We start from the raw sequence: 16,169 nt of genomic DNA, 5'->3' as shown, positions 1-16,169 counted from the left end.
ATAATCTTCTTTATCAAAAGACTGAATGCAACACTAAATTGTGATTTTTTGTGTTTTTTTGATAATCAATTACTAGATCTAGATCTAAAAAAGAAAATTATTTGTTACATAGGTTAGGATTGAAAAAAAAACAACTTTAATTCTTTTAACTTATCTTATCTTATCTAATACAAACGTTACTTCAAATAAGAAGATGATTACGTCCTACGCGTCATGCATTCAGTCATGCATATTAACTTCAAATAAGAAGATGATTACGTCCTACGCGTCATGCATTTAGTCAAGCATATTAACCAATGACTTAAATTCTACCAAGTCACTGGTTTCCCTGGCTAGCTCAGGCAACCCATTCCATGCTCTAATAGCACTATGGAAGAAGGAGTATTTGTACAAATTTGTCCTAGCATATGGGACCAGGAATGTGCCTTTATCTTTGTGTCTTTCAGATTATCTTATTAAATTCTGTTTTTGTATTTGAAGATTATGGTTCAGTGTTTTATGTATAACGCCTTGATCCAACTTTCTACACAATGTTCACGATCGATCAGTCGCGGATGAGAATTTATTTCCTGTTTCCAGTATAGTAGTAGATATCTAAGTCTATGGGGCTAGCACTAAAAGAGATTCATATTTTTATTTAGATCTATATTTTTCGTTTCAAAAGTAAAATTTAAAAGTTGAATTTCCGGTGAACGTAATTTCTAGCCAAGAATCTAGATCTAGATCAGACTTAGAATGAAGATTTACCTTATGACCACATTTATAATATTTCTAAATAAAGGTACTCTTGAAAGAAGTTATAATCAGTTAACACCAAACTTAAAGTATTACATATATATATATATATATATATATATATATATATATATATATATATACGTTTATTTATATAAATAAATAGACTCTAGATCTATCTTTTTTTACAACAACAATAAGTGAATATCCTCTTTTATCATTTATCCAACTTTACATTCTCTTTCTCTCTCTCTCTCTCTCTCTCTCTCTCTCTTGCTATCTCTTCAAATACCACACATTACTTAAAGAAAGAAAAAATGAAAGACTAAAGAGAGGTGAAGGTAACATTTAGCTTTTTTGAACATTTCGATGTCGCTTTATATAAACATTATACATACTAAGAAAAACTGCACACACACACAAATATTTTCGGTAAAATTTACCCTTGTCTTTCACCTTTTGATTTTGTATTGGATACCGCATCGTTCAACTGGTGTTAGGGTTGCCGTGAGTGTGCGACAGGCTGACAGGCAGAATGAGTCCGGCAAATGCGAGCGGTCATGCGTGACAAAGATAAGAGACGACCCTTCTTAAATTACAGGTGTGAACACTTCACATTGCCGCCTTGTTCTAAAAGCTTATAAGGGATTCCTTAAAAAAAAAAGCATAATCCTATACTGAGTGTAATTGTATCTTATCATCCAGATCAGTCATGTAAATTATATAAGTAATAGAGCCAGGCTAACAATAACAATTATGTGTGATTCGAAATATTTTTACTAATCGTTCTTGTTTTGCGAAACTTCATTACGCTGGCTTTCTCAATGCGATTTTCAATATCTAGATGATTAAGTAGATTATTTAATATCTTTTTCAGCTCATAGCTTATAGATCTAGTCCTATTTTTCTACATAAAAATTATATAAATATAATCTACATAATCTGAATCTATATCTAAATGTAAGATCTAGATCCGTGATTGGAAACATGTCGAAATATTTAGTCAAAGACGCAAACTCAGGCCAGTATTTATTAAAAAAAAACTTTTTAGGTTGGCATGAAACAAGATGGCGGATGTAACAACTGATGAAGCCTGTCGTTTGACTGAGAAAAAACTTTGATTTGATAACAATATCCAAACCATAAATTGTTACCTCTACATAGTAATGTTTATGCCAAGTTTCATTGAATATCAAACATGCAATTATTACCTAATTATCTCAGTGATCAATCTTTTTAGAGTTTAGGGTCTTAACTACAGACTGTTCCGAGAATGACTTAAAAGTTTATAAACTAAACATTAAGAAGGTTGTTACCACAGCAGCTTCCGCTAGCTTAGCCAGGGCAAGGTATTGAGAAGAGTGTGTAGTGTGAAGGAAGAAACTGTCTTGTCCCTTGAAGGACGTGGACGTTTACTTCGAGACTATACTAATGAAGAATTGGAAGACAAGCTTCTAGGTTTATCTTTCAAAGTATTGCAATTGGTTGTTCGCATATGTATGTAAAACCTTTTCAAACAAGGCTACCCCGCTTCTTCAAGCCAGCAAGTAAAAACATGCTTAGTACTTTTCTTTGTTAAAAGATGAAATTATTTCTAGTGAAATAGTTCAGAAGTTCAAGACGTATATGGATTTCTTTGATTGTGAAGTTTAAAAGCAAATTCCAAGTCAAGAAGTTGGAACCAGTTGTTAATACCCTCTCTACAACATTAAGCACAGAAGCTGATTCAGATCTAGAGGACACACTCTTAAGCTATGACCAAAAGAGAGGTTTAAGTCAATTCTTCCATTGGATTTGTATGGGTCTGGCAAGAAGCTACCATTCCACATTTTAACAATTTTGCTGATAAACTTTCATATTAATTGATTCCACATACATATAAGTATACACACACACACACACATTTATATATATATATATATATATATATATATATATATATATATATATATATATACTAGACATATGTTACCCGCGACCCGCGGGTCTTTATTTGCGCATTACTGTCGATATAGTCACTGAGAGTGTTTTGTAAACAATTAAACGAAATAATAATGTAATAAGTAAAGCGAATGTGTCAATGTAAAAATAGTGTGAATGAAGCTATCAAATCAAAATAGCTAATAGGCTTAATTAAATCCATTTTTTTTTCAAATTAAAACATTTGCTTGTAGGCCTACATATATTTGATTAAAATTTGAGATGAATAGACTAAATTTTGTATGTTCATGTGTATAAAGTATAAAGTAGATCTTGAAGTAGACGTGATCTAAATCTATACTAATCTAGAGTTCTGTGCTGCGCATGCGTGAACTTTTTTTCATGAATGAATATAGGCCTATCTCAACATGGCTACGCAGCTTTAGCGAACAGCGAACGAATGTATTAAAAATGCTTTAGAAAAACAAATTTGAATGTTAATTTGATTAAAATATGAAATGAATGGACAATAATTAGTATGTTTATGTGTTAAAGCATAAAACTATCTTTGCGAAAAGAAGTTTTATCATTTTAGAGTTCAGTAAGAGTTTTAGACCTAGGCCTAGGAATAGACTCAGACCTCAGAAGAGAGATGTGTTAATGTGTAACCATTTGGTAATGTCTAATGAAAGAATGTTCGCCAGGAAATCTGTAGATATCAGGAACTAATTTATGTAAAAAATGCTTTTGAATAATCCAGTGGATTGGATTTAGATGTATGTTAAACTTAGCTAATGATCCTTTCACGTTATTTCTCTTTCGCTACGAAAATAAAATTAGGTTTGCGAAAATGGGTTTACCCGAAGTCGATACATTCATATCTATTAAAAACGAAAAGAGCGATAGCTTTGTTAAATGAATGGGATTATAAAGTGAACAATTAAACGAAATTATATTTAGTACGCGATTCATGAATGAATATAGATCTAGGCCTATCTCAACTCGGCTTCGCAGCTTTCGTAGGAGAATGTAGCTTTAGAAAACCAAATTTGAATGTTTATTTGATCAAAATATGAAATGAATGGACTTTAATTAATATGTTTATGTGTTAAAGTATAAAACTATCCGTGCGAAGAGAAGTTTTATCATCTTAGAGTTGAATTAGAGTTTTAGATCTAGGGATGGGATTATAAAGTAAACAATTAAACGAATTAATATTTAGTACGCGATTCATTACGGAATTGTCTAATGAAAGAGTGTTCGTCAGGAAATCTGTAATCACATATAAAGGAACTAATTAATGTAAAAAATGCTTTTGAAACACAAAATTGAAGGTTAATTTTATTATATAATGAAATCAATGGATCTTCTTTTGTCTTTTCATGTGTCAAAGTAAAAAACTATCTGCGCAAAGTGTATTTCTTAAAATTAGATCTAGGTCTAAATCCTTTCTATCTTTTCTCATGTCAACATTGTAGACATGGCCTAGATCCATAAAATACTATAGCTGTAATAGAGTCGTACAACTTTATTTTTTTTGAGGGTCTTAAGTTTGTTTTAGGGCTACAATACACACACTACGGTCTAAGTTGGTACCCAAGGAACATTCCTGCCTAGTTTTATCAAGATTGGTCAAGCGGTTTTGATGTCTATAAGTAACATACATCCATACATACATACATACACCACACATTCTACTTTATAATATAGATATACCAAAAATAATGCTTGTCTTAGAGTCCGGAGATTAGTGAGGAATACAGTATTTACCGTGGCTGCGCAGCCCCTGCTGTGACCTACATATTTTGCCACACTCGGGCAAGCATAACCATTGTCTGCAGGTGGTCGAATTAGACTTTCTTTTCACCCTCTGCATCTGTCCTCGTCAGCTGATTTTCTTTTGGTCTCAAATGTGTATCCCACGGCCTTTGTGAGTGACCTCTAGCTGTCTCCTTCTGAGGCAGCTCACAAACAGGTGCTCTCTTCTATGTCAGCTAAGGAAAGTTGGCGCTCAAGCTGGTCTTGGAAGCGTTTCCGTGGGGCGCCTCTGTTACGTTGACCACCTTTTAGCTCACCAAAAATGACTGCCTTTGGTATACGTTCGTCTCACATACGGGATAGGTGTCCTTCCCAGCGTAGCTGTCGGACCATAAGAAGTAGCTCTATACTGTCCATACCGGCGTTCGGAAAGACATCGCTGTTTATTGTAAGGCAATAAAATTTATAGTGCGGTCTTGCCACCGTATGTCCATGATGGAGCGCAAGAATCTTTGGTGAAAGCGCTTAAGTAGTCGTAGTTGTTTTCTGTTTGGTGTCCATGTCTTAGATCTATATAGAAAAGCCGAGAGAACCACTGACAGATAGACAATGATTTTGTAGACAGGTAGAGCGATTTTTTCCGCCAATTTCTCGCATGAAGGCGTCAAAAAGCGCTGTTGGCCTTGGCCAGACGATTATCAACTTTCATTGAAAGTGAGGCGTCATTTGATACTACACTACCCAGATATGTGAAGTGGTCTACCATGTTAAGGAGCTGTCCGTTTACAGGGATCTTTGCAGCTGAGAAGGTTTTATTGGTTGACTTCTGGAACATGACTTCTGTTTTCCCGAGGTCTATAGATAACCTAAAGAGGAGGCAGCGTATGCAAATTCGTTTACCGCGTTCTGGAGGTCATGTTCATTGTGAGCTAGCAGGGCTCAATCATCGGCATAGAGAAGCTCGTTATGACCATCTCCTTTGTTTTTATATGGGATAGTAGACGTCGAAGATTGAACACATTGCTGTCAGAACGAAACCAAATGTTGATGCCTTCGTGCAATCGCAGCCTTATTTGACCCAGCATTACGCCAAAGAAGCGAATAGAGTAGGAGTAGGTACACAGCCATGCTTCATACTATTTTCTATTGGGAAGTGATCAGAAAGGGCACCATTGTGTCTGATCTGGCATCTTTGACCCACGTGAAACTGCTTGAGAATGGATAGGAACGTAGGCGAGCCTCTCAGCCTGGCCGAACCATCGCGACTGACCGTGTGGAAAGCCTTGGTTAGGTTCACAAAGGCAGCGTATAGCGTTATTTTATTACATTAAATTAATATATATTAATGCGGCATTCGATAGAAAAATGTTGCCCACCATGTTTTAAATCATCAAAACAAAGCTTGAATATTATTGATCCATGGGAGAAAGCCCCTCACACAACATTTGTTATCTTGTTCTTTTTAGATGATGACAAGGTTACAACATTTTTTATACCTTTTTTATACCTTTTTTTTCTACCATTAGGGCGAACATCAAACAATCACTCATTGAGCAATAATTTTTTTATTCGCATTGTTGTCATAGATCAAATTGAGAGCAATTAAAAAGTATTAAAAAATAAAAATAAATAAATAAAAAAAGAAAATAAAGTAAAATTGTATTTTTACATAGTACTTACTTATCACAAGATAAATAAGAATTGACTTTTTAAAAATTATCCGCTATACATTTCAGAACTGAGTAAAGTGCAAGTCGTAGCAGGTATGTTAAATATAGAACGGTTTGTTTAGTCAATATATTAGCCCTATCCAAAATATTTAGATTATACGATAATGTTATGCTAACAAATACTTTTTTTTTCTCTCTCTCACACTCTTTCTTTCTCTTTATATCTTCCTCTCTTTCTTCCACTTCGTCTTTTTCACTAAACCTTGCTCTCTCTCTTCCTCTTTCTCTCCCGATACTAATTTCTCCTTTTCACACGTTTTGTCTCTTTCTACCTCACTCTTTTTCTTTCTCATTTTTCTTTCTTTCTTCCTCTGAATAACTTTCTATTTCCTCTTTTTTCTAAATCATTCTCTCTATTTTCATCTCTCCTGCGCGATTTGATTTTTCTCTCTCTGTCTTTCGTCCTCTCTCTCTCTCTCACTTCTCTCTCTCTCTCACTTCTCTCTCTCTCTCTCTCACTTATCTCTCTCACTTCTCTCTCTCTCTCACTTCTCTCTCTCTCACTTCTCTCTCTCTCGCTCACTTATCTCTCTCACTTGTCTCTCTCTCTCTCTTGTCTCTCTCTCACTTCTCTCTCTCACTTCTCTCTCACTTCCCTCTCACTTCTCTCTCTCTTTCTCACTTCTCCCTCTTTCTGACTTCTCTCTCTTTCTCTTACATCTCTCTCTGTCTCACTTCTCTCTCTCTCACTTCTCTTACTTCTCTGTCTCTTCCACTTCTCTATCTCTCTCACTTCTTTCTCTCTCACTTCTCTCTCTCTCTCTCACTTCTCTCTCTCTCTCTCACTTCTCTCTCTCTTACTTCTCTCTCTCTCTCTCTCTCTCTCTCTCTCTCTCTCTAGGAAGAAACGTATGCCGAAGAGGCTTAAGCGCATAAATTAACTGATTTAATAGTGCCTACATTATCAGGAAATAAACATCTTAGATAAAATTCCTTCCAAAGTTTCAACTTTCGTTGCAGATTAGTTCAGCAATTTCTATCAATATTTTTATTCTGATTGTTTAGAGCCTCTTGGTAAATAACTTTTCTATAAGTTCATTATCAGTATCAGATACTCAAAACTTCAAAACAACATGGAAAGACAAAAGCATAGCCCACGGCACCAAAATCAGATTAATGCGCTCCCTCGTCATGGACACATTCTTATATGCTTGCGAGTCTTGGACTCTGACTGCAGAGCTAGAGAGAAGGATCCTAGCAATGGTATTGAGATGCTACAGAAGGATCACGGTTGTTACATTTAAAGACCACATCACAAACAAACAGTTTAGAGACAAAGTTTCCATAGTGATTGGACCCCTAAGTTGACCTGCTAACTATTATAAAAAAAAACGCAAGCTAACTATCAATGTCTATATTACATCATTTCACAAAGACGATCCTTCAGGAGCAGTAAAAAAAAAGAGGCAAAGAAAGTTGTGGTAACACAGCAAAGAAGATAGGACGGGCCTGTCATTGAAAGAGGTTCTATCCAAGACTAAAGGATAGGAGAAGATAATGAAATTCAACTTTACACCTTAACCTATACCTTAGTCTGATCGACTTTTGAGACATCACACATCAGACTGTTTTTCTTCACTTATCTCTTTCTGTCTAGTTCACTAGAGTCTCTTTGAATGATAGACCCATCCTTTTAATGATATCTTCCACCATTTCCTCTGCCTGCATCGTTTTCTTTTTCCTGGTACTGTTACATGCAGGAGAACTTGAAGATATTGTTTTAGGGGTTAAGTTTATTTTTTCTTAATCTAGTCAAAACTGGATCGTCGGGAGCCAATTCAATTATAATCCTTTTCTAAATCTCCTCATTTTTAATGCAGCATTTTTTAGTTGAAATATAGTATAAAAACTCGTTTCCATCGAAATAATCGTCCTCTCTAGTTCTGCAAGTATACAAGAATGTCCCCATGGAAGGTCGACAGACTAGCCTCTGAGATAGACAAGCGCACATGAACATGAAATGATTAAGAGCTGTCCAATCTAATGCTGTACACAAGGCGCTTGTCGCTATGACCTTCTTGACATGAATCATTATTAATTACGACTAATTGATTGAAAAAAAACACATACATTTTTCGTGTGCTTTTAGGGACAATCAAGGATTAGGCAAAGTTTCAATTGATCCGAGAATGGGAAGGAAAAGGAATAACGTGTACAAAATGTGTTCCATACAGACAGACAGACAGACAGACAATACAATTGAATTGATATAGACTTTAAAATAAGTTATGCTTCGAGTAGTAGTATCCATGGGCGTAGCCAGGGGGGGTTGAACAGGGAGGGGGGGGGGGGGGTTCAACCCCCCCCCCCCAAGAAATGAATTCCCCCCTGGGGGGGTGTTGGAGTTTAGTGACGGATCTTTTGCTTTAATTTTGTTTTAGGTGAAATTTTAATACTAATACATGACTTGCCCTAGCACAGCCAAGGGGGTTTTGAGTTTGAAACCCCCTACCAGGGGTTTTGAGTTTAAAACCCCCTCTTCTATAAAACAAAACAAAAAATGCAAACGACAATACCAAAATTACAAGAGCATATCTAAGGAAGATTTTGATTTTAAACCCTTCTACAAAATTTACGATAAACCTTTCTTCAATATAAAAAAAGCAAATTACACAGTCAAAATTTTATGAGCGTAGCCAAAGGGGTTTTGAGTTTAACCCCCCCCCCACACACACACACACCAGCGGGGTTTCAAGCTAAAAAATAAATCTTCAAAATAAAAACAAAACAAATTTCGCAATCAAAATACTATGAGCGTATCCAATCCTATTGTGTGTTTTGAGTTTAAATTTCCATTTAGAGGGGTTTGATGCTAAAAAATACCTCTTCAATATAAAAAAAAGCAAATTACACACTAAAATTCTTTGAGCGTAGCCAAGCCAATGGGGTGTTTTGAGTTTCAGCCCCTCTCCTCCAGATGGCTTTTTTTTTTAAGTTTAAAACCCCTCAAGATAGTTTTCAGTTTAAAATCCCCATACAGAGCGTTTTACAGTTGAAAGTCTCTCTCTTCAATATTATTTCTAAAGCAAACTACAGTCACAAAATTCAATGACAGTAGCTAAATGTGGTTTTGAATTTAAAAAAAAGCCAGATATTTTTTATTTTCAACCCCAAAAACAGATGATTTTTACGATAAAACTTGCCTTTTCGATATAACATCTAAAGCAAAATAGTCACCTAATTTAAAGATCGTAGTCAAGAGAAGTTACACATGTCTACCAGTGGTTGGGCTCCATTAATAAAGTGCGATGAAATTGAAAAGCACTCTATGTGGCTCTACAAATTTCAGGAGTCAATTAAAGAGATGGGGTCTAAATCAAGGAAATCCTATGCCTAAATGGGGGTCGACCCCTAAGTAAGGTTGTGACAAAGCGTCGCATGAGGTTTGCGGAACATGTTCTCCGACAAAATAAATTACGCATAATAAGAGTTGCGATGACATCCTAGTAAGACTTGGCGCCACACTTTCACGGAGGTCCTCATAGCAGGTGGGAAGAGACTTGTGGATTTTTGTGGAAACAGCTTGCCAGCAAATGCGCCGTACGGCGAGGGAGGGTCTAAGACAGTAAGAATTGCACATTAGGTTTATGAAATAAAACTTTTTAATAGCAAATAATGCACTGTAGGTACCTCAGAATATGCATTTAGTTGGCTTTCAATACCAGAAATTGTACTTGGCTGGGGGAGCTCCTAGCGTTCCCCTAGACCCCTTGCTGTCAAAGGCGAGGAGTCTACAATTTTTTTCACTAACTCCAGGAAAAACCTATTCTAGGGCACAATAAACGTCTTCCAAAAGAATGAAGGGTCAGAATGTAATAGAGATTAATTATGTACACACATCCATCCATCCATACAAACATATATATAATTTTTTTTTCGGAGGGGGGGGGAGAAAAAAAATCCCCACCAACCCCCCCCCCCCGAAACAAAATCCTGGCTACGCCCATGGTAGTATCATTTAGTTTAGATAAGTCATGTAATTAAATTTTAATAGATCTAGATCAGTGGTATTTAACATTATACGGCCTAGCGCCCCCTTTTCGTATTTTTTCTTCAAAAAAATTCGCCACTTATACACTCTTAATAACACTTATAAAATACTTATAAAAACACTTATAAGCGTGAGGAGGCAAATTGAAACAGGATACAATCCATTTATTCATTTTTTTGCTGTTAATAACACTTATTTTGCATGGGAGACGACCGCATGCCAAAGGCGAGCTTAAACTAGGACTAAGTTACAGAGTTGCCCCCAGTGAGCGCTATAAAGACTTATTCAGTCGCCATTTAGCCCTTACTGGAATAGAGGAAAGTACCTGGTAGCATTCTCTGGCAGCAGATTGCCTCTGAGAGATAATTTGCAGTGATTACACACAAAAATTAATCTCATCGTCATGACTTTCTTTCAAATCCTAAGAATATTCCCCTTTTAATTTCTTAAAAATATTAGGGCCTACATTTTTTTTATATTTTAATTATAAATTTAGTTTTATTTTTTAATATAAACATTATTTTTTGCTGAGTTTACTACAATAAGAAATTAAGCTAATGGGAACCTTGTGCCCCCTGCGGTCTTACAATATTATAAATTTCAAGCTTTAAATTATTCAAAGCAAGGCGAAGGTCTCCTATAGTTGCTACATCCAGTCTATTTCTTTGCTTATTCATTAAATTTATTATGCACTAAATCTAGTTAACCACGCATGTTGATGGAAAAGCAAAGACATATTTTTATTTTCGACCACAGTTTTGGAATTTTACTAAAACATTTAAAAGCAACCATATTTCTGTTGTGTCTCCAATAGCTTAGCTAGGAATTTCCATCGTTTGGGGGCCAGGCGGGCTTGACCTCTTTGGGGGGCCACAGCATTTGCTGTAATATTTAATTTAATTAATTAAAAAACAATCATTTGCACCCCCCTTAAATGGGGGCCCGGGAGATTTTCAAATTCCCCACCTTTCCCCCAACCCTAGCCACTGTGTGCCTCCTATGTTTACTGAAGACATAGTTTTGTAAATCTTTTTTTTCCTGCAACTCAATTTGAACATCAGATGTTAAATAATTGTCATTTTTTTTTTTTAATTTTTGAAGCGAATCGTAATTTCTTCATACAGAATTGTTATGTGAATGGCACAGATATCGGTGTTCTTAGGAAGTAATTCATTAGTCATCAAAAAGTTACTTGAGATTGTAAATCTCGTTAACATTGATTTAACTTCTCGATAAATGAGAAATGATGTTATTAATAAAAGTCAATCTCTTTCCTAGTAGTCGGAGGTTCGTTTCATTCATTTGCGTTAGATGACTACCATGTAAAACATTTTTTTAGCTTGTTTTAAGTCATCGCCAACTGTTGAATCTTCTTGTTTCTCGATAGCACCCCCGTTGAAGACCACAGATCTAGATTAACGAAGTTGAATGTATAGAGTTTAATCAAAACAACAAATAGAATCTATGTAGTAGTGGTGGAAATAGTTTTTAAAATTCAAACATGTTAAATATATATCTTTATTCTACGTACCTATTTCATTTGATTTATTGTACTAGTTCTCTCCTTTTTATTCTTAAAGTGATAGTATGCACTTTTGAGATCAACTATTATGCATGGTCAAGCGAGGAACCAATCTTTTTAGAAACAAAGGGGGAATGCGAACAAAGCTGCTGGAATGCTGATTGGTGTAAAGGCTATGAATTTGCAGTCTCCTATTGCATTCTAATGAGAGAAATTAAGAATGGAACTAGAAGAGAGAGAAGTTCAGCTTATCTTAAATACTGTGCAGGTTTGTGATAAGCTTGAATGTTTATGTCACGATTGCTGAACGAAACGTTGGACAATGATTTGATATTAATAACAAATCCGATCCAACATTGTGATCAGCACTTCGCTGTTGGAAGATTTGTGTACATTGGTGGAAAACCTTTAAATTGCAAGCTATTTAGTACATTGGTGGAAAACCTTTAAATTGCAAGCTATTTAGTACATTGGTGGAAAACCTTTAAATTGCAAGCTATTTAGTACTTTGGTGGAAAACCTTTAAATTGCAAGCTATTTAGTACATTGGTGGAAAACCTTTAAATTGCAAGCTATTTAGTACTTTGGTGGAAAACCTTTAAATTGCAAGCTATTTAGTACATTGGTGGAAAACCTTTAAATTGCAAGCTATTTAGTACATTGGTGGAAAACCTTTAAATTGCAAGCTATTTAGTACATTGGTGGAAAACCTTTAAATTGCAAGCTATTTAGTACATTGGTGGAAAACCTTTAAATTGCAAGTTATTTGGCACATTGGTGGAAAACCTTTTAATTGCAAGTTATTTGGTACATTGGTGGAAAACCTTTAAATTGCAAGCTATTTAGTACATTGGTGGAAAACCTTTTAATTGCAAGTTATTTGGTACATTGGTGGAAAACCTTTTAATTGCAAGTTATTTGGTACATTGGTGGAAAACCTTTTAATTGCAAGTTATTTGGTACATTGGTGGAAAACCTTTAAATTGCAAGCTATTTAGTACATTGGTGGAAAACCTTTTAATTGCAAGTTATTTGGTACATTGGTGGAAAACCTTTAAATTGCAAGCTATTTAGTACATTGGTGGAAAACCTTTTAATTGCATGCTATTTATTGTAGTCGGTGAATATATAAACAATGAATAGTTGTTAAGCTAGGTTTTTAAAAAGTTGCCTTATTATACATGTGTACGTTTCAGAAGTGCAGGTTGAAAATTTAACTTTATAACTTTTAATTAGGAGGCGCGGCGGCCTGAGCGGTAAAACGCTTGGCTTCCGAACGTGGGGTCCCAGGTTTGAATTCTGGTCTTTTTAAATTCGGGATCTTGGGGCGCCTCTGAGTCCAGCTCTAATGGGTACCTGACATTAGTTAGGGAAAAGTAAAGGCGGTTGGTCGTTGTGCTGGCCTTATGACACCCTCGTTAACCGTGGGCTACAAAAACAGATGACCTTTACATCATCTGCCCTATAGACAGACCACAAGGTCTGAAAGGGAAACTTTAATTTATAACTTTTATTTAGTTATCAATTTTGAAGTTCATGTCAGCGTTCTTAACATATTTGAGTTTATTAGAAAACCATAAGAAATATGGCATCGACACATTGTCTATTATCACGGTCAAAAGATCATGAGATCTTGATGTTAATGAGCTTAATGTCGCGGTTTGTAAGTTTCTCTCTGCTTAGTTGATCTTTACCCAATCGTCAGGGGTGCTGTGATTTTGTAACCATGATGTCGAGGATTCTGCATGATAGATATCTCTAGATCTAATTTTTATCTTAGAGATTGAATAAATGAATATTCGTTTCAATTCCAATATAGTTTTTGAATTTATCAACTGAGAATCACAAAACATATAGTACAGTATTCACAATAGTAAACTATCAAATAAAATATCAAATCTACTACTAGCTTAATACAAACACAAGACTGATTTCTACTGTTCTAACTCAAATTCAATATACGTCTTAACTCTATGACTATTTTAACACAACTGACTCTTTCTTTGCTCCAGAGTTTTCACTCTCGCTTATGTACTTGACCTTTTAACTAAGATATTTGGATTAACCAATGAAATCATTTCTTCAACTAATGAAATAAGTATTTATGACGTTTTCTACGCTTGATAGCTACGTCATTGGAATTACCAAGGTTGATATTAATCTTGACATGAGTTTATTTTAAATTATTAACAATTTTAAATTAAAACATGGCCTTGATACGTGACATCTATCTGCTGTTTTCAGGTAATATATTAATTTATTTGACATCCGATTATTCTGTTAGATTCTTCACAAAAAAATGGTTTGCATGTCCTTCGAAGAGCATGGTGCCAGAATATCTGCACTATCAACAGTAGACGCCTTATCTTGCCTCAACGTGTACAACGGATGGCGCAGGGTCAACTTCCGCTATCTATACTGTATATAATGAATATGAGAGAGGGGGAAAGAGCCAAGGATAATCTAGTCCAGAGATACTTTGCTGTATATAAGTGAGAATAAAATGTCGTTATAATGTATGAATACCCTGAGTAAAGCTTCTCAGCTTCATCGTGGCGTTTGGGTGGAAATGGTCGTTAGGTGAGTCGATTAGATCAATAGGGAAACAAAAAAGAATCACCGTCGGGATACCTAAGGACCGAGTTCATTGCACTGGCGGAGATAGAAGAAAGTTTCAACAAAGATGTAACTATACACACGCCATTTCTCAAGGGGACGTTTTTTATGGTTGACATCTTCAAGGCTGATGTGGCACAGAGCAGGGAAATTGTGGAGTTCACCTTGTGTGCGCGACCTTTGACTTCACTTCTATCAAGAGCTTCCTGTGATACAAGCCATCGGTAATAGGGGTGTAATAATTCAAATCAGCTTGGACGTTTCCCAGACAGAGGTTTGTTAAGTCACACAAATGAGGCCTATCTTTTATAGACATAGAGTTCCAAGGGTTTTTGACTCAACTCTTACGACTAAAGATAAAAAGTGTCAAAATGTAACGTAACTTATCTATATATAATTTTCTACGTCGCCGAACCGTGCGGCACACCACACACGCACGACGACTCTCTAACCCTCGATGAAAAAGTCATGGAAAGATAACTTTTTTATTTCTGCAAGTCGGACTAGAGTTACCCCACGTAACTGTCACAGCGACAGAGAGCGCGGCACAGAAAAAAAAAGAGATTTAGGGGAAAATCAGTAATCTTCTCTCTCTATACTGGCACTAAATTGCGGCGTATGCAACGCTGCGGGTCGACTAGTAAATGTGTAACTAATGAAAATCGAAATCCTTTTTTTTAAAGTGTAACTGTAAAGGCATACATTATTTGTGGCAATTCTAAAGATATGTCTTATAATTAAAATAACTACAAATATTTTCAGATGTATGTGCAACTGGAAAAGAATACAAGAATAATATATGCTCTGAATGTAACATTGGTTTCTACAAGGATCGAAACGCAAACAGTAACTGTACGAAGTGTCCTGATCATAAAATAACATTGGGACAAGGTTCTAGCTCTATTACTAATTGTTCCATTAGTAAGTTTTAAAATATAGAAATATATTTTGTAATTTGTTTTGTTGTTTATTATATGCATTTAGGGCCTTCAAAAATGATGTTCTAAAGAAAATTGTGTATAATATGCACAAGGATCGTCTTATGATTGAATAATGCATAGAGTGTGGAGCAGTGTCAGGGGCGGACTGGGTATCAAAATCGGCCCGGGCTTTATCATATAAACCGGCCCACACATGGCATGTCAGATCATGGGCGGAGCCATGATTTTTTCGGTGAAGAAGGGATTTTTTACTCCCCCCCCCACTCAGCAATATATATATATATATATATATATATATAGGCTGTCACAGATTACATTATAGAATTGTTTGTACATTTCACTTTTAAAAGAAAATATAAGCCCTCGACATGAGTCTCGGGATTTACCCCTCAAATTTAGACACTTGACACTTTACCCAAGGGACGTGATTATGGAGTTTGAAATCTATTGGTTGTTTTGAAATTAAACAAAGACATTTTTTAAAAAAGAGTTAGCGCCAGAGAATTGTCGGGAAGTAAAAAAGTAACGCCAGTCGATAAAATAATGTCCTTGTAGACAGTCACGTTTCTAAGAGCTCTGTTTGAAAAGCCTTTGTAATATGTTTCATGCTCATTGATTTGTAATTTGTACATAAACTGTACTTACGTTATATTTAAATAAAGTTCCAGAGTTTTGTTTTATCAAAGAATCGTCAATTGTGATTCTAGATCGTCATTTTTTGTTAACTATTGAATTCAAGTAAAATCCCCGGCATAACAACACATCGTACCATCTGCATGTTGTTACATAGGCCTATATATATGAGTGTGTGTGTATGTGTGTATTTAATAAATTTTGAACTTTCATTCTTTTAAACGTTGTTTTTTTCTATCCTAGAATATTCTCTTCCTTTAATTAGCGGTAAGACAGTAGGCCTACACACAACCAAGGACAGCTAGGGAGTCTGCGCTCCCCCA

At 35.5% G+C, this 16,169-nt stretch overlaps 1 protein-coding gene across 4 annotated transcripts in view; it reads left to right on the top strand.

Moving 5' to 3' along the window:
- Window positions 1-689: 689 nt before the first annotated feature.
- LOC106070475 (cell death abnormality protein 1-like) overlaps window positions 690-16,169 on the top strand; it is a 66,845-nt gene continuing 51,365 nt past the window's right edge. For all 4 annotated transcript variants that reach the window (XM_056010822.1, XM_056010821.1, XM_056010820.1 and 1 more), the window contains exons 1-4: window positions 690-781; window positions 6,150-6,176; window positions 11,715-11,924; window positions 15,035-15,193. In XM_056010822.1, coding sequence (XP_055866797.1) covers window positions 736-781; window positions 6,150-6,176; window positions 11,715-11,924; window positions 15,035-15,193 — 442 coding nt within the window. In that variant the 5' untranslated portion in view covers window positions 690-735. The remainder of the gene's footprint in view (window positions 782-6,149; window positions 6,177-11,714; window positions 11,925-15,034; window positions 15,194-16,169) is intronic.

This window comes from Biomphalaria glabrata, chromosome 14, assembly GCF_947242115.1.
Source record: "Biomphalaria glabrata chromosome 14, xgBioGlab47.1, whole genome shotgun sequence".
In the NCBI taxonomy this organism is placed as follows: Eukaryota; Metazoa; Mollusca; class Gastropoda; family Planorbidae; genus Biomphalaria; species Biomphalaria glabrata.
The sequence above is the reverse complement of the archived record's forward strand: the minus strand, read 5'-3'. Positions and strand labels throughout refer to the sequence as shown.